The sequence below is a fragment of the Filicampus tigris genome, chromosome 2 (assembly GCF_054856515.1).
Source record: "Filicampus tigris isolate MCC_2025a chromosome 2, RoL_Ftig_1.0, whole genome shotgun sequence".
In the NCBI taxonomy this organism is placed as follows: Eukaryota; Metazoa; Chordata; class Actinopteri; order Syngnathiformes; family Syngnathidae; genus Filicampus; species Filicampus tigris.
In genome coordinates this window covers 15838779-15860966 of record NC_141218.1, presented here as the reverse complement: position 1 = coordinate 15860966, position 22188 = coordinate 15838779, and the positions used below count along the sequence as shown (strand labels likewise).

General features: G+C 40.9%; 1 protein-coding gene across 3 annotated transcripts; it reads right to left on the bottom strand.

The window, feature by feature from the left end:
• Positions 1–293: 293 nt before the first annotated feature.
• atp10b (ATPase phospholipid transporting 10B) lies at positions 294–21894 on the bottom strand. 3 transcript variants are annotated; one of them, XM_086057148.1, is made up of 21 exons: positions 21375–21894; positions 18194–18398; positions 17671–17756; positions 16526–16632; positions 15941–16072; positions 15558–15685; positions 15231–15483; positions 13930–14129; positions 12303–12464; positions 10615–11107; positions 10430–10530; positions 10225–10351; positions 9963–10147; positions 5451–5718; positions 4493–4569; positions 4191–4316; positions 3897–4097; positions 3593–3673; positions 3415–3519; positions 2443–2615; positions 294–1489 (listed from the first exon to the last, which is right to left on the bottom strand). In XM_086057148.1, exons 1-21 carry the CDS (start codon positions 21782–21784, stop codon positions 1249–1251), a joined length of 3861 nt encoding a protein of 1286 aa, XP_085913274.1. In that variant the 5' UTR covers positions 21785–21894; the 3' UTR covers positions 294–1248. The 3 variants fall into 3 exon arrangements, with proteins under 3 accessions (XP_085913274.1, XP_085913283.1, XP_085913291.1); XM_086057157.1 differs by lacking the exons at positions 3415–3519; positions 3593–3673; XM_086057165.1 differs by lacking the exons at positions 294–1489; positions 2443–2615; positions 3415–3519; positions 3593–3673 and adding an exon at positions 3681–3836 and having other exon boundaries at positions 3945–4097.
• Between the last annotated feature and the right edge of the window lie 294 nt (positions 21895–22188).

Below are 22188 nucleotides of genomic sequence, written 5' to 3'. Positions count from 1 at the left end.
CGCTGCACTACATTTACTTCCGCAAACACAACGTCGTGAGTGAGTCGTCTCTAGCTGCGCAAGCGCGTCACTTTCGGGACGCACACACACGCCTAAAAGACCGACGTCGCCATTTATAAATTAACGTAATATGAAAGTTTACACAAAATTATCAGTATTTTTTAAGACGGCATACTACAGTCCTGCATGAAGACGATAGTGACTTCCCTTCTTTTTAATTTGAAGACGCTGCATGTGCGCAAAGGTTCAGGAGCAGAAGTCCCATTAACCAGGTCAAATAAAGATGCAGGCAGTTGTTTCGCTAATATTTATTTTCATTGTTCAGTGAAATAGTCCACTTTTTTCCGATCATGTCGATCGGACCGGGACAACCCTAATTAAGTCACCAAATGCACGTGATATTGGAAACAATACAATATTTTTCATGGTAGGCTACAGTAGTGTCACCTATGTCCTGTTGGTACACACGTGTTTTAGCTGTGGGTTCCTTTTATTGTAGTCTCAAACGTGTGTCTTGAAAATGTCAATACAGTACTGTGCATAATAGTGAAGAAGCATTATGGAACATTTCAATGTCTCCCTTCGTCTGTGTCCCTTTGACCTTTGTGCAGTTGTACCTGTCCAACACTAGAGTGCAGCAGTGATTAAACCTCAGGTTGTGGGACGTTTATATAACTGGCACTGCTAGTGCTACTACGGCATTGAAGTATGCCAATGATAAATAAAGCCCTTTTTACAAGTGGTTTCAGCTAAAGCGTTGAATTTCCATAAGCCTTTCTGTGCGATTAAGGAATTAAACACTTCTTACTATGCAGTGCATCTGAATAGTTGAAAACACACACACGCGCGTACACACACCACAGGACATTTCGAAATGTTTTTAAAAAAATCACGCACAGTGTAGGACCAGCCTGAAAGACAATTCATTCCATCATGTAGGTAGTGAAATCATATGTCATTTACAGAGTGGAACACATTTTTTTCCACTACTACGTTTTACCGCATGCTACCTGTATTCCAATCAGGAATGTAACTGGCTAATGTGTTGTTCACTGTGGCTCCAAGTGAGTAACCGAAAAAGATTGAATTACAATTCACATGTCAAAGGGGAGTGAACTTTTTCCTCTCCCTACTGAAAGTGCTCGATCCATGCTGAAGTGCTCCATTGCTGAGCCACTTCCAGATGTAAAAAAAATGTTCACAATAAATTATCATCCTAATTGTGTTACAGTGTTGTTATAGTCTTTCTCATATTTTAAACGACTTCAGTGTGATTTCGTTCCCTAAGAAATCAGGGGAAGTTGGGGTCCGAGGAGTGCTGGGAGAGGGTGGAGAGGAGAGCTCAGAGCGTTTGACCTCCCCTGCACCCCTGTAGCCCCTCCACTCTTTGATCCATAATTCCTTTGTGGATGCATCCAGGCGGTCCAGATGCCTGGCTTGCACAATCGGGGAAGGGGCGATAGAGTTCCTCATCACGTGAAACGTGTACCTGGGGGAGAGAGTGCGGTGGTCAGAAAGTAGGCCAGTGAAAAACATGCGGCACTTTGATGTAAATCAGAGCATTCCTTCTAAATATCCTCACTTTGAGAGGTGTCGGCGAGCAGGAGGACGATGAGAAGCACGCACTTTTGATTTTATCGAATGATATTTGTGCCGTAATAAAGTTTGCCAAATCCAAAACACTATTTTCTACACATTTTACGTTTGCAATTTTCTTTCGGTCTTCAATAATCAATGTGCTGAAAAATTGTGTTGGGGTGTGTTTAGATCATATGGGAAAAGTAAAACTGTTATAAAGAAAAAGTTTTGTATGGCCTCTATATTGCAGATTTTCACTATTGTCTGTGGGTCTGAAACATCCTGCAACCATTTAGGGTGTTTCCTGTAAACCATGTTTTTATTTTTAGAATTACGCACCACCATATTTCCTCAATATTGTCAAAATTAGAATAGTGAGGCAAAGTAACATCTCAGTGAAACATTTCACTACATATCGTTACTTTGATAGCACCGTTGCCTAAGTCATATTTGAACATTTGCGGAAAACAAGGAAAAGACGTTGTTTTTAGCAAGCACGGATTTTTTCTTATTTGCTTTCAGTAAATCAAAAATGATTTAGGCAATTATGCTATCAGGCTAACAATATGGTTACTTTGAAAATGTTATTGCTGCCTGCAATGACGACATTAGTGCGTCAGACGCATGGCCGGTACTGTCACTGCCAAAATATTAGACACATTTCTCATTATGGACCTTTGTGAAGGCAATATTTTTAATGCAGCTCATGTTTGATCTCATTTCTCATATTCAGAAGCTAATGGCATGCCTGATGCTGTGATAGTCAAATATGATAAATGTGAAAATGATTCAACATTAAATCATTGTGTTACAGTGATATTAATTATTTCACTGAGTTGCAAAAGAAAACATTTGCAATGGTACCTGGGCAGTAGGGCCACCACTGTCGTGATCATGCAGATAAGGTAGAAAATGGGGTCTGCCAGTTGGTTCTGGAGCGTCCAGTATGAGTTGCAGGTAACACAGGAGGTGAATAACAGCGTCAGGATCAAGGACACAGCAACACTGCCTAGCATGATAATCCAGTGAACCACAGTCTGTAAACCACACAAAAAAAAGAAAAAAGCAACAACATTGTAGTTCCATATTTTGTCAGAAATGGTGACAGGAGAGCCTCCAAAGTTGAACGCCCCAAAAGTGGCACAGAACAATGCTCATTGGCAAAATGTGACAAAAAGGACCAGTCCCAATTACCGATATTGTGGTTTTTTTGTTTTTGTTTTGTTTTGTTTTGTTTTTGTCGGCATCCCTTCTTGCCTGGGGAAATTGATGGAAAATTTTGCCACAAAAGACAAAACGTCAAACACTCATAACTCATTCACTGCCAGACATTTTCAGACCCTCTTTTAGCCTAACGTTTGAAAAAAAAATGAGAAAAATATAAATACATTCCTGGGACTCAGTGGCTGGACTATGACCTGGGATCGAGTGGCTGGACAGTGAAAAGACAGATAAATTCATCAATGAGATAATAAGTGATGCAACCTGAAATTTCAGCAAACATCAAAAGAATTGGAATTTCAGGGTTTTTTTTTTTTTGGTGCCACCAAAGAACGGTACCAGTAATGACAAAGAAGAAAAGTGTGAGAATATCCACAGAAACACATCACAGAAATGTATCTACTGCTCAGTAAAATTAAATATTATTATTTGTTAAAAGTGCTACAATGTTTCAAAAAATATTTCCCATAGTTTTCTGATGGCACCAGTTTCATCCTGGAACACATTAATTCATGTCACATTATTTTCTATATGTTTTCTATATTTCCGTACTAGTTTTGAAATCCAAACAACTTGAAATGAAGTGTCATGAATATTTTGTTGTTTGGTGCTCACCCAGGCTTTAATCTCTATTGCCAGATGCAGCAGGATGGTAATTAAAGAAACTGCGTTCAAAGGCATTCCAAATGTGAAAACATCAACGTCCAAATCTTGGTAAACCTACAGAAAAATGAAACGAGGTGTTGTCAGACTTTAGAATGACAGTAGACTCCAGAGCCAAATGTTCTCTTACCAAGTATGGAATGAAGAAGCAAATGAGACTCTGGTAGAAGGCATCAAGCATGGAAACCCAGAAGGTGCAGAAACTGTATTCCTGAAATGATTAGGCACACAATTCGGCCTACTAACAAATTACTGGTGTTTGTATTTTTGCAAATGCCATTTTATATAGAAAGTGCATTTTATTTTGACTGATTGACGGTCAGTCCAGGATGTAGTCTGCCTTTGGCTGGAAGTTGCCGCGTTAGACTCCAGCTCTTAAAAAAAAAAGAAAAAAAAAAAAGAATAAAATAATGGATGTATACATTTTTACTGACCCCTGCACCTTGTCCGGTCCTATAGAGTTCAGGAACACCGAGCAGCACCTCTGCCGAAACATCTTTGTCCATGATTCCAAACATGATGGGGGGTGCGGAGGTGAAGAAGAGGTTGAAGAAAATCAGCAGCCAGTAGTCCAGCATGGCCGTCGCTGTGAAGCCACAATAGAACTGATACCAGAAGAGCAGATTGACATTGGCCTGGAGAGATCAGTGACATGACACAAAAGTTGGTTAGATGACTAGAGGACAGGCAGGGGATACATGTACCACAGCTCCGTTTTACAGACCCACCAAATTCTTATAGAAGAAGTAAATGATCATATTAGCCAGGCGAGTGTAGCACCAGTGTCCGTGAACCAGTAGGAGCTTTTTAAGGTGTTTGAAGCGAGATATTGCAAAGTCACTCGCCATGACTGCCTGCAAATGATAAGGCAAAATTACACATTTGCCATTTTTTAATTGAAGACATTATATGAGGGAAGGTTAGTTCAAAATATGTATTTATTGTTTCATATCAACTGCAATAATCCATGTATTGGCAGATAACATTAAATCATTTTCATCGAAATTCTTGCATCTCCTTCTTTTCTAACCTGCATCCCTTCCTGACCAGAAATCCCGATCCCAATATCGGCTGCTTGGATCATGTTCACATCATTGGCACCATCACCTGTGGTCACATGTTGCATGTTGTCAGTTGAAGACAAATTACGGAGGTTAACATTACAACCATTGACAATTTTAAAATGCATTTCTTTTCATTGTCAAGCAATGAATAATGTTTCAATTTGCTGACTCATGCCATTGAAGTATATCAAAGAAATAAAAAACACTTGTCCCGCTTTTTTTCAATTAGACTTCTAAAATGGAGTGTAGGGGGCTGCAAAATACAGTTTCACAACCTCCTAAACCTACTCTTTCCAAAAAATAAAAACAGAAATGTAAAACTTAACTCACAGGAATTTCTCTGTAATATTCAAAGCTACTTTATTACCTTTTAGCGCTTAGTTCTTGCCCTACAGCTAGCCTAACTCATGATTCTCTCTTTGGTGCATACCCCTACCTACTGTACATATACGGTCAATGCAGTTTACTCGAGGAAGCATGCCTTCAAAACAACACACGCAAGACAAGTGAGTCGCGTTTCCGTCTCTCATCAGCAAAACGGGCGTCCGTCAATGATGGACTGTGCTGCACATCGGGAATTGACCAGGATAGCGATGATTACATTGATAGACGAAAATCCACTTCCATCTGTGCTTAATCCGTCTTTTTAAAAAAAATTTTTTATAAGTCTCCCGTCTATCGGCTAACGCCAGCAAAACGGGAAGTGACGGTCAGACGGAATGCCCACCCCTGCCTTTTACACACATAACCCTGTGATGTAATTAATGAATTGTTTATAAGGACAATCAACCTTAAAAAATTACACAACAACTCTGTTGTTTTCCTGCCTGGGAAATGGTAACAGGCTCATTTATTAAATGAATGACAATACACAGGTCAACACAACAAGCCCAAACAACTGTGAAAAGGATCTCTTTGACTCACCGACAGCTAGAGTCATGACCCTGAGCTTCTCCCTGATGAGCTTCACCACGCCGCTCTTCTGCAAGGGCGTGACCCGGCAGCAGAGCACGGAGCGGCAGCGCTTTGCCAGCTCCACAAAGCGACCCTGCAGATCCTTGGACAGAAGCATGGCCAGGGTTCGTCCATCGATCACCAGAGAGATGTCTGGGGTGGTGTCCACGTTACGAGGGTCGTTTTCATACCGCCTCACCTCCTCCAGAGTGGAGTCCAGGATGGAAGTGCATGCGAGCTAAATAAAGAGTTCATATTATTTTGCTTTGAACGTATACATAGGCAACGGGCAAAAAAAGTGATGTCTGATTACAGGCAGAAGATGATACATTTAAACTGTTTTGTTTCCATCAATCCTATGCAGTCAAAATGTCATATTAAGTGTGAAGTGATGATTGGAAGAGAGCATCCCTGGGGTGGTCAATGCTGGTAAAAATAGTTGAACTAATAAAGCTCCACTCTAGATCATGGGAGGAGAGATATTTCCTGTGAGGGTTCAATATTAGGCTACTAATTAGATATGAAAGTCTTAGTTATTGTATTGGCGGGAACTCACTCCATCTATCATCCATGACAAGTCCCAATGTGAGATCCAAAACGCTCCCTGTGTTTCACCTCCAAATGAAAAAAGACGGACTGCAATTCAAGGCTATTTGAGGCGTGCGGTGATTGTACTTGGTCAGCTCGTTATGAATGGCGTTGGACCTTTGCTACATCACCTGACACCAGAACCTTTCTCAGACGGATTTGACCTTTCGTTATGTTGTAAAAATGTTCGAATGTTTGGGTGCCGTTTTAAAATTGGGGGAAAGTCAACGTCAAAATTGAAAGCCTAATTAAGTGACCATCATGAAAATTCAGTGGTGTCATCTGACATGGGAAATGAGAGCAGAAATTTATCCATGAACTGTATTGAGTTGCCATTCACAACTGCATGTATGCAGAAATTCCAATATATGTACAGTTGCCACATACACTGCTGCTCTCATTGCCTATAAAGAGTAAATATACAGTATTAAACACAAAACAAACAAGAATTGTTGTGGCTCCCATTTATCATGATCGTTTTTTTTTTCATGTTCGCAAAAAGCCCATTCATCTCAATATTGTTCACAAATTTGTATAATAATGTGTTACTGAGCACCTCTCCTTTGCCAAGATAATGCATCCACCTGAAATGTGTGGCAAACCAAGATGCTGATTAGACAGCATGATTATCGCACAGGTGTGCCTTTGTTGCTCTCTTGTCTGCTGCCACTGGGCCAGGTTGGTATTGCAAATGAGAATCTGCTCTCAATTGCCTTACCTGGTTAAAAACATTTTAAATAAATATCAATAATATATTTAGACTTATTTGTGAACAACATATTTAAGAAAAAAGATCGAATCTGAGTTCAGTTCGTGAAAAATGGAAGAAAAAAAGTATTTTGCGTTCCTATTTTGTTACGTTTATGTACATGGTATTTTTAAAGCACTGATATTAATATGCTGCACAGTGGACAAGTGGTTTCAATGTCTTCCGCACAGTTCTGGAGTTTAGAGTTGGAATCTTGGCTAGGGCCTTCCTGTGTTGAGTTTGCATTAAGGCCCGACCAATCAGGATTTTTTGAGGCCAATACAGATTCCAATATTTTGGCAAAATTAAATAACCAATTAATCGGCTTCTTAATTTAGAAAATATATAATGAATAACATAACTTATTTTCGTCCGTTAATGCTTACAACAATAAAGATATGAATTACAGGCAGAACCTTTATCTGTTTTACAACACGGCATCAGCTTTCACAGCTATGCTGATGACACGCAGCTGTATATTGCCGTGTCTCCTGATGACACAGGACCCATTGATACCCTTTTAAATTGCATTTTAGATATCAAGTCATGGATGGCAGATAATTTCCTACAGCTCAATCAGGACAAGACTGAGGTTTTAGTTATCGGTCCCGAAGGTCAGAGAGAGAAGCTTTTACCAAAACTACACATTTTTAATCCCTCACACTGTGTGAAGAACCTTGGCGTCATTTTTGACTCTGAGCTCAGTTTTATTCCTCATATTAAAAATGTAACCAAGATTGGTTTTTATCACCTTAAGAATATCGCCAGAGTCCGCCCGTTTCTCTCTCAGGCTAACACGGAAGTGCTGATGCATGCCTTTATTTCCTGTCGTTTAGATTACTGTAATGCCCTGCTCTCTGGCCTCCCGAAAAAGAGCATTTCACCACTGCAACTACTGCAGAATTCAGCCGCTCGGGTGCTGACGAGAACCAGAGGGCGGGAGCACATTACGCCAGTTTTGAAATTGCTGCATTGGCTCCCTGTGTGTTTCAGGATCGATTTTAAAGTACTTTTATTAGTTTATAAATGTGTTAATGGTCTTGGGCCATCTTATTTATCTGATTTGCTTTTATCATACCAGCCCTCGCGGATCCTGAGGTCCTCTGGCGCCGGCCTTTTATTTATTCCAAGGGTGAGGACCAAAATGCATGGCGAGGCTGCATTCAGCCGTTTTGGTCCTCACCTTTGGAATAGCCTGCCAGAGGATGTCAGGTCTGCAGAGACTGTTGATATTTTTAAGAGGAAGCTCAAGACACACCTTTTTAGTTTGGCTTTCAACAACTTTTAAATAATTTATCTTTTCTTTTGATTGAAGATAATTCTATGTTTTGCTTTGAATGTTTTAAAGCACTTTGAGTTGCATTTTTATGTATGAAAAGTGCTATATAAATAAAATGTGATTGATTGATTGATTGAATACTTTGTAATTTAGTATTTGTTTAACTTAACAACAGAGCAAAAAAAACTCAGCCATTTTTTTGGGGTGGAAATATATGAATGACATTATCAGTCAGCTGGGATAGGCTTCAGTCACCCGTGACCCTAATGAGGATAAGCAGTATAGAAAAAAATGATCAATGGGGATAATAAAGGCTTATTCTATTCAGTTCCGTCTCCTCTTTAAAGTTACTGACAGCTTCCAGTCTTCAGAAAGAAAAACAAAAGTTGTTCACCCTAATATTGTTGAATGGGGTTGAAGTCATGGCTTTCAAGCTCTTCCACACTGAATTCATCAACAAAGGCTTGATGGGCTGAATTTGTATCCCGAGGAAGCATAGAATTGTCTAAAATCTTTTGATAAGATGAAGAATTAAGATAAAGGGCTACAAAAGGGTCCGCGCGGGTCTACGTAGATTTTTTTTTTAATAGCTCATCACGTTTTCATTAAAAAAATAGAATAACTGTTTTGTTATGAGATGGTGTTTGAGATACAGTATGATGTATTTAATGCTCAGTACTTGGGTCCAACCACAAAGTGCAGATTGAGCTTTTCCTCTTTCCCACTCCAAATAAAACAAAATCTTATTTAGTTTAAATATTTTTTTCTTACTGGTTGCAAGGCTTAAAGTATTTTCTTTATTTTTTTACAGAGCAGGCTTGTGAATCAAGGGCAATCAATTTGTGGAGCAGCTTTCTTTCATTTTTATTTATTTATTTATCTATTTTTCCAGGTTTATCACAGGGAACAGAAGCAAGGCTTTTATTGAATAATAAAAATAGGACAATATAATGAATGAAAAATAGTTTTTGGGCTTTGTTATATAATCAACACTTTTCATTTCTTAAATTCACATGTGTGTATAGCAGCAAACTATATTTTCTTGTTTTATAGCAAAGCTAAATTGATTTAAAAAAAAAAAAAGATCTACTGTAATGTAATTTTGAGATGATTTATTGTGCAGACCTCAAAAGTAAAAATCAAAACTCAGGACTCAAATGTGAAAACAAACAAATAACCAGAGGTGTGTAATCCAGGTCCAGAAAGAAAAAAACCCTGCCACAGTTTGGCTATAGCTACAGGTGCTTCGACTCAACCGGCAGGTAAACAAGCTCAGTTGATTGTAAGCACCTGTGGCTAAAGCCGAACTGTGGCAGGGTTTTACTTTCTGGACCTGGATTACGCACCTCTGCAAATAACATTACTGATACTCTTAACCTTATAGGCCACTCCTCCGGGCTGACAAAGGGCGTAGCTCTTACACGAATTAATTTCTGGTTTCCGGTTCAGTTCAGCGAGTAGATTTTCTCCACACAGTCCAGGTATTTATTAATCTGCCTGCTATTTTGCTGTGCAAAGTTGGATACGCTCCACTTTAGCATGGTTGCAGCTAGACATCTGTGAAAAGTGTACTCCATTACCCAAGCACTTACTGTAATACCAGTGTTAAATGCGCTAGCTGTGTCAATCTTAGGTTATCTTATAAATTAGCATGGCTTGTAGCACCACCACAACGTGGCCGCATGAGTGGCCAGCCGAAACTCGTCGCTAGCTAGCTGGCAGGGCATAAGTAGCTACTTGAGCCTCGACTTCCGACGACTTTGATGGATTCTCAGTTTTGCTATTCAATGTGTTTTGATGAGGCACAAAACGCAAATTCTGCCTCGCAAAAAAACGATGCGAGGAGGGAAGTCAAGTGCCCACTCACCTTGTTATTGCAGCTCATGTTAATCACCAGGTCTTCGTCTTCCAGCAGCCTGCAGGCATACCCGATGTTGACAGCGGTTTCCGGCTTGTCACCAGTCAGCACCCACACCTTGATCCCTGCTTCCCGCAGTGCCAGGATGGTGTCTGGAACGCTCTCCTGCAGACGGTCCTCAATGCCTGTCGCCCCTGCAGGAAGAGATGTGAATTACAGACAGATGTATGTTTTACCGGATTCACGGTACGGATGGACGGGTTCTTCTTACCCAGCAGGGTGAGATTTTTCTCCATCTGCACTGCGGTGTCCATAATGAGCTGCTCTCTGCCGTCGATGGCAGCCATAGCGCTTTGTCTGTTCACGGACCAGACGTCATAGTCTTTGGCGCTCACAACCTGCAGCACACACGTCAAAAATAAGGCAATTGTAGGACACATAGATCCTCGTGATTGTTTGTATTCTTCACCGTGTACCTTCTTTGTAAAGCAAAGCGTACGTAGCCCTTCTTTAGCATAGCAGTCAAGGTGATACTGAGTATCCGCTACGACAGTCTTCTGATTTCTACTGAGATGCTCTAGAAATGCGGAAAAACAGAAAAAAATGTTCATCTGGTTTCATTTTGGATATTAATTCTTCAGTCTGTACAAAGTGTCTTCACCAGCATAGGGCGCACCGAGCAGCTCCATGATAGAGTAGTCTGCGCCTTTAGTGTATAGCACACGCTCTTTGGTGATGGGGTGTCGCACCAGTACGGACATTCTCTTCCTGGTGGAGTCAAAGGTCAGAGTGTCGAGAACCTCAAAGACCAGGACCTGACCCGACGGCAGCCTCACTGTCACGCTGTCAGGGGTGCGGCTCAGCAGAATGAAGCCGTACGCTTTGGCGGCATACACCAAAGCTGCCTCGTCTGGACTCTCTGCCTCATAACACACTCCGCTGGACTCATCACTCCGACCATGTGATGGGGAAACTCCTGAGTCATCCACTTTTGGAAAGGGGTTAAAGCGGTCGTCCTCTTTAAAAGAGGTGTCTGAGAAGGTTCGTTCCCTTTTGGGTGCAAATACGTTGCGAAGAGAGCCTGCCTTCGTCAAGAGGTTGGAGAAATTATCCAGTGGATTAGTTGATTGAAAGGAGCACGGATATTCACGCGTCTGAAAGGAAATGAAACATTTGTTCATCATGTGATCATTTTTCATCGGCTGATGGCACCCACCAGTTCTGTTTTACATCTTAAATAACACAACTGTGGTAAAGCTGATTTCTCCCATTTGTATGGCTTCCAAAAATACTGTAACTAAATTAATGGAAGTAACCTCGGCTGCCCTGTATACCTCACCTTCAATACCGAGCTCATTTAGAAACTGCTTGGTATCTTTGCAAGTGGCAAAGACAAATTAGGAGCAATTTAGCACTGACCACAGATGAAAGGGGAGACTTGAAACAACTGCAGAATTCATTTCATCCTGAGAGAAGCCATTAAATCTGAGTTAAACCTGCAAGATGGTCACATCATATATAAAGTGGGAAGACACCAATAACTCAAGTCATTAAATAATGAGTATACAATATTTACAGGTAAGGTGATTTTAATTTTGTTTACAGGAGGATTGAAGACAACTCAACCCCATAACCCCACCGCCCCCATCCCCAAATTATTTGAAAGGGGGAAGTCAACCCCAAGATGTTCGTTACAAGAATATGTTCTATGCAGGCCCACGAGTGTCAACATTCTGATCAATATTGTGTTCCTGGAATATGAGTTAAGCAGTAAGATCCACCTATTTCTAGCCATGTCAGGAGGTGGACATTTTACCACTTGCTGTCATCTGAATATGACATCACAGTTGCTCAGGGCTCAGGTAACGACCAATCATGGCTCATCTTCAGAAAACAGGTAAGGCGTGATTATTCCCAATATATTCCACAAACGCAATATTAATATGAATGCCGTGTTTCAACTAGTGGGACTGCTGGGAACATATTCTTGAAAAAACATGGTTGGGTTGATGTCCCCATTAAGAAAGAGACTCCCAGGAAACAGGAAGACTCCACATCATTCTGAATTATTATCCTTTGGTAGTTTTGGGAAATGTAAAATGAGTTTTATTTAGTATTATTTTTGGTTCTTTCTTAGTAAATAAATATAACTAAACTAGACAGCTTGTGATTTTTTATGACAGAGGGAATTTCATGTCATGTGTCACATATGCCCCCCATGTGGGCTGGACACTTGGTGTACGGCACAAAAATACATGTCTTTTTCTATTAAAAGAACAAATCACCCTGTCATCTTTCTCTCTTCCATCTTTATTTCCCATCCACAGTGACAGTAAACAGAACACTCACCCTCTGTCTCCGAGCTGTTGCCATGGAAACCACCACCGTGTTGCAAATGGCAAGAGCCAGAAAAAAGTCTAGGTGGGGATCCATCTTCTGGCTGCTTCTACTCATACTCTCTGCAAAGCTGACCTGACGGAGCAGCTTCCTGTCTGGAATTACCTCCGTTTCCTGTGCGAATGAATTGGATCGGTCTATTAATTTATAGCTGGTGAAGACATAAAAACCTCCTTACTTTCACTTATTTAGGAGAGGAGACAAGACTATATTTGATCATTCAACATCTACAGATAGATAGATAGATAGATAGATAGATAAGTAGGTAGGTAGGTAGGTAGGTAGGTAGATAGGTAGATAGGTAGATAGGTAGATAGGTAGATAGGTAGATAGATAGATAGATAGATAGATAGATAGATAGATAGATAGATAGATAGATAGATAGATAGATAGATAGATAGATAGATAGATAGATAGATAGCATTTCAGTCCGAGCTCATTGGAGACTTTCTCAGTCACGGTCTGGTTCTTTTGACCGCTTCCCTCCATAGACGACCACAGACACTGAACTACTCTACCATGTATTATGATAAATCTATAGTGCATGTTTTCTGTTTTTGTGACATTGGTAGTCCGAGCCAAATGGCACCCAGCAGGACCATATGCCCAGTCACGGGCACTTGGTCAACTTTGAGCCAAGATAAATGTGCTCATCACTGACGCCTTACGGCTTGACCATCTGCAATGGCCGCTGGGTCCAAAAGGTCTACTTCCCAAAGGATGAGTGAATTAAGAAATGAATAAAAATCTGTTTGAGCTTTATAATGATTTTATGTATATACAATGTGGTCAACAAACGTAGTATTCTTATTTGGAGGGATACAGTACTTTGCAAAAGGTTTAAAGCACCACTAGCTTAATTTTTGTTATATTTGTATTTCCACAGTAGCCATTTAGACAAGGTAAAACAGAAAATTGTACAAAACACTTATCAAGAAGGTGCAAAATATATACAAATATTTCCACTAAACTTTGTTTAGGGGCGTCTCAAGAGCCAAGAAAGAATCCATTAAATTACAGTGAGGATCTGGATACAGGTGCAGATATAGAAATGCATTTTCAGTTTGTGCCGAGTCATGAAACTATAATCATTCTTACTAGCTATGTGTTATCAAAACTATATTTGATGTAGAATTTGTGTATTATTATCATTTTTACACATCATTCATGTTTGATATAGGGCAGCATGGTGGAATGGATGGTGGATATGGATCACAATTCTGGGTTTGAATATTGCATGTTCTCCAACACTTGTTGATGATCTGTAAGTTGCTTTTAACTGTTCAATAATGATTCATAAAGTGTCATTATTAACATCTGTACTTATAAAAAGCAATTATAAGTGTCCCTTTATGGGCAACTTGGACTGGCTAGTTGATTTCACATTTTGGAAGAAGGAGTGTTTATGTGGATGTGACCTTGGGTGACCTACTTAGACCCTCATGAGCAGTCAAGACAATTCCTCATGATTTCTCTGTTTGTTTGGCTGCCTCATAGTATCAGACCAAGTAAGTCCACAAGCCTAAGTGACTCCCTCCAGCATCTCTAGAATCAAATCTTGACTGAGCGCTCATCCTACCAGTAGACTGCTGAAGGCCACGTTGCTCTGGGCGTTTGCCGCAAACTTATTCTTGTGTCTGCTTTCATGGCGGCGTTGTGTGCCTTCAGGGCCGCTGTCCTCAGCATCAAGAGACCATCCACGCTGTGGGAGGTGTGGCTGCTGGTTATAAATGATCTCCTCTTCGGATTCGGGCTCATCAATAACAGCCAAGCGGACAGCTGAAACCCCCCCGAAACAATGTTATGTTATTACAAATAGCATTAGTGTGATGAAACAAAAATCGGGCTTCATTGGAGCATTTTTTCCTCTCTTCTGATTACAGTCAGCAGACTTCGATTCTCAGAAAGATTCTCAAAGATTATCCTGAGCAATTATTCTATGGTGCAGGGTGATAAAGTCTTTTGTGCTACGAAAACAGTCAGGACAACAGTCCTGAAAAATTTGGATGTCAACCCTCAAACCTCATTGCCTAGAGTCGGTAAACTTTGTTGGCGGCTTGTTGCTTCAAATTTTGTTATAAAGGATTGTGGGTAATATCCTTTCATGGAGGCTTGTCAGGAGTAATCTATGGCCCAAAATCCAAAGTGGCCTCATGGCTCACAAGTCATTCACCGCAATAAATATGACAAGGAGTTTGCACCTTAAATGAAGTTACAGTACCATTTAAGCTAACAGTTAGCCTAGCTTTTCTATTATTCTTTTACTATTTCTTCCTATAAGTGTTTTTCAGCAGTCTGGAAGTTGTGGCACTATATATTGCCTCTCACAGGTCAGTTATTGTACTAAGATACGGTTTGGGGCAGGAGAACTTTTTTGCGATTGTCGATGGAGATATTATTTTGTGTTTGGTGTTCTGTGTGCTCATCTTGGGTATATCACACTTTACGAGCAGTACACATGCTGATTTTTTCCCCTCATTTTATGTGGGGCTTGCAAAATGTTAAAAAACGGTGCGTACAGTATGTGTGTACCTCTGGTTTAGACACTTGCAGAGGTAACTTTTTTGTATTAGCAATGAATTCTCACTCTGTTCACGACCTTTCTCAAGTACATGTTTAGTCTTGGTTTCAAAACCTTCTAGCTTATCCACATTCCATTGTGGTGAACATTTGTTTGTAAATGTTGAACAAAAGAAATAACTTTTGCTATGACACTTTCAATATAGCTTTCTCCTTACATACAGTATTGTTGACATTTATCAAGCGATTCGTGCTTGAGGGCAACCTTCACGATGCACTGTATGAAATGCAAATATGAATTATAATACATACAGTAATCCAACAATGTATATCTGCTGTAAAAGGCATGCTGATGTTTACCGTTTTCTTTGTGCGGGTACTCCGTGCCCATGATGGAGCAACGGCGAAACACCATCTTGTTCTCAGTGAGTGTGCCCGTCTTGTCGGAGAAGATGTACTCAATCTGTCCCAGGTCTTCTGTAATGTTCAGAGCTTTACACTGTATTCGGCTGTCTGTCTCCTCATCATAAAGGTCTATGTCATGTGTAATGAAGAAGATCTGGGCAATCTTCACCAACTCAATGGAAACATAGAGGGAGATTGGGATCAGGACCTGAAAGAGGGTACAAGAATAAATCAAAATTCTGTTTGGTGAGTTTTCAGAGACAAGTCAAGACTTGTTTCAACCTGCAGCAGGATGATCATGCTGAAGAACATGTAGAAGCTGGACAGACTGGGACTGTCCACATGGCCCTTGCTGTCAGGCACCAGGTAAGGGGGCACGCCAGGTAGTGCCTCCCGCCAAAAAAAGTGACCTAAATGTGTGAGGACAGGAGGCTTAATCACATCGACTGGCACAAAGAGGGAGGCTATTTTTGGCGGCACACCTTTCCTCAACCCCCCCCCACATTGTCATTCAGCGAAACGGGCTTGGGGCCAAAGTGACTGATCAACGGCTGGTGCAAATGAAATGCCCCCTGAAATGTCCCCACACAGGTTTAAACGTGTTTAAACCTAAAATGATATGCATAATGATTTTTCATGGTTTGGTTATGTAATTCATCACCGACCTAGTGCTCCAACGAGACACATGGCGAGGAGCAGAATGACGCAAAAGATGACGTCCACGTTCAGTTTCCGCTCCAGTTTGCTGCGCTTGTATCTTGGCCCGTTGTTGTTCAGCATTGACTTCGTTTCATGGCCTTGAGGATGGGAAGAGACGGCGTTAGCATTCAGTTAGCAAGAACACACCGTCAATATGGCCCTAATTGGGCCAAACACTGGATGAAAATGACTTCATTATTGGACACAGAGCTTTTTAAGTGTGTGTGTGTGTGTATATACTGTTTTTGCAATAAGCTTTTGTTTTATTGTTTTTCTTGTACTCTAGTTCTTGTGCTATGTAATTTCAATTCTTTGTTGTCTTATAAGCCCATGCAGGCTAGGCATACTATTGATTACATGACACGATAACAATATAATTCATTCACTCATATATATATTCTGTATATATACTGTATGTGTATACACACACAGTATAGAGGGATACATAGATACCTAGAAAGATAGACAGAGGCACCAAATCTCAACTGGGCATCCTATGTCTGTGAAGTGTAAACCCAGCCACAAAGATAGTAGGAGAAGGTGAACAATACCTGCATACACCACAAAGCCAATAGCGTGGTCGGTATTTCTGACAGTGCAACCCCGAAGCAGCAGACTCTCAATTCCAGCGCCCACCTTTTCATCATTTTGTTTCTCCCTGTGGCAGAAGAAAGAATACTCCTTGTTAGACATTCATTGTATACGTCCCACATTTTCAATTGTCTGCCTTTTAGGACACAGCTGGGCAGCAAGAAGAGATGAGCTCTTCGATTTGTAACTCCCAGGGAAATTGATTAGAGTCTATTACAGCTCTAATGATGCCTCTGATGGCATCAGAAAGTACAGCGAGTGGGTAGGAATTACGTTTTGCTCTGCTCTGAAGGGTTTCATGAATCCAGGCATTCATCTGTTTGGACTGCTGAACTTCCAATATCAATCTCCAACACTTTTCGTTCGGAAGTCCAGTTAAAGGGAATTCAACCCAAACGTATTTTTTCCAAGAATATGTTCTATGCGAGCCCACTAGTTAAAACAAGGCATTCTGATAAATATTGCGTTTGTGGAATAGAGTTAATCCACCCATTTTTAGCCATTATCTGGGGGCGGCCAGTTTATCGCTTCTGTCGACTGAAGATGACATAAAAGTTGCTCAGGGCTCAGGTAACGACCTATCATGGCTCGGCTTCAGAAAACAGGTGAGCTGTGATTGGTCGTTACCTGAGCCCTGAGCAGTTGTGATGTTATTTTCAGTTGACAGAAGTGACAAAATGGCCACAACCTGAGATGGGTAAAAAGGTGGATTTTGCTGCTTAACTCATATTCCACAAACGCAATATTAATAAGAATGCCGTGTTTCAACTAGTGGGCCTGCTGGGAATATAATTCTTTAAAAAAATGTGTTTGGTTTGATTTCCACTTTAAGTATGTTTGTTTTTGTTTTTATCATTTTTCATATTACTGGATGATGATCAACTTCTGATGCAGTCAGTAATCTTGAAATGTTACTCAAAGCACTGCCTGTACAATATAAACATTTCATGATGGTGAGAGCTTTGACTGCTGAAAAAGTGTCCAAATATAATCAAATGCAACTGAAAACTTTATTTTGAATTCAAAGCCATTTAGAATTGACCAGCATCATATAATGTAACTGAATGTGTTTGACTTTAGAGGATCAACTGTATTTGATACTCACACATAACACTTGAAGTGATTCAGATTGTTGTTGGGCCTTTCACACACCACAACACTGTTGAAACTTTCAGGTTCAAAGTCGGGCTCCTGTGGAAAGAGGGTGGGGCTCCAGGTCATGAGCTTGAATCCCAATGAGCGGCGAAGGTTTGCGAGTGTTTATGAAGGTAGCGAACATTTTTTTTTTTTTTTTTTCAGGGTTTGTTCTAGGTCGCACACATTCGCAAAGATGTTCACCAGACATTCACAAACAGTTTTAATAATTAAACAGTTTTTTGTATCGCTAAGAGATTTTGAATTTGCTCGCTCAGTGGGATACCAGTCCTTCAAAGTGACATCATGATTGTTAGAGCAGACACCCAGTAAGGTAAAACATCAAGTACAAAGTCTTTGTATGTCATCCAACTGGTGTGGTATTCATATTGGTAGCTTTCATCACTAGTGGTGCATAAGACACGTCAGCTTACTTTCTTTGGCCGTCATCATTAACGATGGGAAGAATGAGAGTAATTATTGTTCGTGCTCACCGTGATACAGAGGCCAGGAACCACCTTTCTCTCTTTGAGGTTGGTCTCGCCATCCAGGTTGGACGTCTCTATGTGGCACACCCCGTTGCGGTCTGATGTGTGCAGGAGCAGGAGGTCTGCGGGGACGATTTCGTTGGAAAGCGCCTTCACGAAATCACCCACTCGCACATCCTTCCAACGCCGCTCCACAAATTGCTTGACATTTCTGAAACACCCACCATTATTGTTTTTACAGGAAACATGACAGATTTTTACACATGCATGCTACTCGAAGGAGCTGAATCAAGAGGCCTTTTTGGCCTCAGGCCGTGAGACTTCCCACGGAAAATCTTGTGTATTCAGCTGTGCTTGAAGCCCTGGCTAACTAGCAGTGACAGACAATTTCAGGTATGCTTCATGTACAACCTGATCGGGCGGCTTCGTTACAACACCACACCTGGGATTCAATGAGCTTAAGTGTATGTATTTTTAGCCTCTTGTGTTTTTTAAAGGATCACTATCGATATATCAACAAAACAAAAACGTAAACGCAACACTAGGTTTTGCTCCCATTTTTAAATTTGCGACATCTGTGGCATTGTGCTGGTGATAAAACTGCAACATTTCAGAGTGCCCTTTTATTGTGGCTAGCTTAAGGCACACCTGTGCAATAATTATACTGTCTAATCAGCATCTTGATACACCACACCTGTGATGTGGGATGCATTATCTCGACAAAGGTGAAATGCTAACTAACACAGGTTTGGACAGATTTGTGAACAATAGTTGCGGAAAATGGTCCTTTGTGTATGTCGAAAAAGTTTGATATCTTTGAATGCAGCTCATGAAAAATGGGAGCCAAAATAAAAGTGGTGCGTTTATATTTTTTTTCAGTCTATCTATCTATCTATCTATCTATCTATCTATCTATCTATCTATCTATCTATCTATCTATCTATCTATCTATCTATCTATCTATCTATCTATCTATCTATCTATCTATCTATCTATCCATCCATCCATCCATCCATCCATCTCTTTTCATAATGTTTGTTTTCATAATGTTTGTAACAAAAGGCACCAGGGTACTTTGGGGTGGCAGAAAGTGATTGACCACTACTGACCTGAACTGAAAACAACAGCAAAAACAACAGCAAAAACTAGTTGTGTTTGGGGTCGCATTGCCAGAAATTCTCCAGAAGGTTTCATTAGTAAATAAAAAAGTAAGCACAACCAGTGGGTGAGATGGATAAATTAAGTAGATGTAAATATTTGGAGGGAGAAGATCGCAAAAATGCGTGGAGCAGAGTACCTACTTCTAAAGGGACAGACTGGCAACCAATCCTCCATTATTGCATTTACTCCGGTATGTGTATAATGTTTGGTTAGGGTGTCTTTGCGTAATTCAGCAAAACATAATGACAAGCCGGCTAGCTAATGTCAGCTCAACTGTGATCTATCCATTTCACAGTCAAAAGAACACATCCGTGCCATTAATCCGAGGAACAAAAAATTCAATTCAGTCAATAAGACAGTCCCTCTATGATCATGTTAACAATGTCTGAGTTTCTGCCACGTCCAGTTTTAAAATAAATGTACCTGTTGCAATGTAAATTAAGCCCCCATTCCATCTCCGATCATCTACAACAGATAAGATATTGTTTTCGAATGAACGCCGCGCATTCAAACTACAGTGATATAGAGGAGGCTAAAATCATCACTCAAGCAATTTACCCTATTTTCTCATTTGCTCTTGGTCAAATAAGATTTCAGTTTTTGTTTTTATTTTTACTAGTGGTACAATTGGAGATAAAATGAGTTTTTGCCACTCGGACATTTAGTGCCGTCATGGCATAAAGGTCCATAATCTAGCTAGCTAGCTAGTTATCTGTATCTGTAAGGTAGCATGCAAACGATGACAAGGTATATAAGATAAGACAACCTTTTATATTGTATTAATATATTGAGCTCTGTATCCATGATGGTCCTCATTTGAATTGCCCATCATAAACATTTTCAAGGTAACATTCCGTTTCCCACCTAGCTAGAACTCTAGGCAACATGCTAATTAATGGTGAGTAGCTACAGCATTAGCATCATCTAGTATCAGTCAAAATGAACTCTGTCTTCACAATGGGCTTCATGTGCCTCTCCATCAAAGGCATTATCTCTCTGTCAAATATTGCGATTTTGGATTGGTTTCGACATGTTCAGCCTGTCATCATCATAAAGGAAAAGGTGGCCTCAGCCAACCTTACTGAGCCATTCTTGCAGAACAGCAATAGTTTCTTGTCTGGGTTGCTTGTGCGCAGGTGGATTGACAAGAGTGTGAACTCGAGATAATGGAGATTAGATGGCCCACATGATATGGTGCGTCAATGCTTTCTCTCTGTATTGTGTGGAAACACGCCGTAGTCTTTGTTGTTTTGGATATTAGCCAGCCATTTGGCTGCATTGACTTTTAAAAGACTCCGATCCGTAAATGGCCATAGCAAAAAAGTCGAGCCTGTCCAACCAGAGAGCCTGGAAGGTAATTTATCTCATTGCTTGAGGCTGAGGTGACAAGTGTCTGTCTTCACTGCGCTCAAGGCCACCTAGACTAACAAACAAACACATACACACGCACAGGTGTATCCGTCTTAACATCCCCGCTGACTAACTTTTGTGCAAAGTATCAAAGCAAGCAGTGGCCAGTACCAATGACAAACCCTCATGGAGGTTAAGATCATCACTGGGAGGTTTTGTGGAAGCCGTCAGCTTCACATGCAAGAAAATACACGTACTCCACCCCTCCTCCTCTCACTCCAAAATCACACCACTGAAATGGTTGGGAAATGACAGTTTTATCCTCCTTTGTAAATTATTCATTTTACACCAGTGATTCAAAAATAGATACCCGCTAACCTTAGTGTCTCTGCTGACACAACACCCAGTTGAGGCTTTCATCAAATGTGCACTATGCCGTGGTGAGATACACTGTTGTGAGCCTCTTCAAAAGAGGAATAATCTCCCACACAATTTCTATTTCTAAGTCAAGAATTCCCACAGGGGGCTCAAACGCAGAGTAGGAGGAGGAGAAAACACACACATACACACTGTGGGACACTGGCTGCGCACACTCATGCAGACGTTTATTTTGATCACAGAGGTGCCTTGAATGCACCATTTTGCTCTCAAGGCACATGTGTACTTAGGATGTTACCTGCTGTAGATGAAGCACGGCATGTTATTGAGCTTCTTGTCCGACTGGTACCTCCTGAAGTCCTCCCAGGCGTCTTTCAGGGCGGTGAGGGCCAAGATGACACAGATGGGGATAAGAGCCACCTCGGGCTCGAAGGCGTTGACCACGGGCACAAAGTTGAGGATAGCCAGGCCCACGAAGTAGATATTGGCCAGACGGTGAAACTGCTCAAAGAGGTTGAGTGGTATAAAGAGGAGGAGGGTGTATTTGGTGGTCTTGATAGCGTTTCCGGGCAAGTAGCGGTTGGGTTGCTGCTTCTTCCCCAGGCCTTCATAAGGTAAATTGGATACCAAGTGGCGGAGGTCATTCTCCCTTACCCTTTGACCTGTCAGGGCGTCCCTGATCAAGGCCAGAGGGTTCCACCATGCCATGGACAAGCTCTCTGTTCTCCTTCTTCTCAACAAGCTCCTTCTCTTTCCATGCCCTAGCTGCCGTCTCACTCTTCCAGCTTGTATGTGTGTTTGAGGCCTATTTCACATAAGTGACAGCAACTTTCTGTCTAGCTCCGCCCTTCACATTGACAGGTGTGTTCACATTCCTAAAGTCATTCAAAGTCTTCAGTAGAGGAGAAATACAGTTGCTGCGCAGAAGTCTCAGGCCTTTATTACTCATTGTTTTAACTTGTCCTGTTTGGTAACTTGGTAATGCTGGTGGATCTGTATGACATTTTATACTGGAACAGTTTGGCTGTGCAACAGGGTAGCTTGACATACACTGTTCCCAAACATTTGCAATTTGTGAATTTGCCTACTCAGACGTTTTTTGTTTTTTTAAA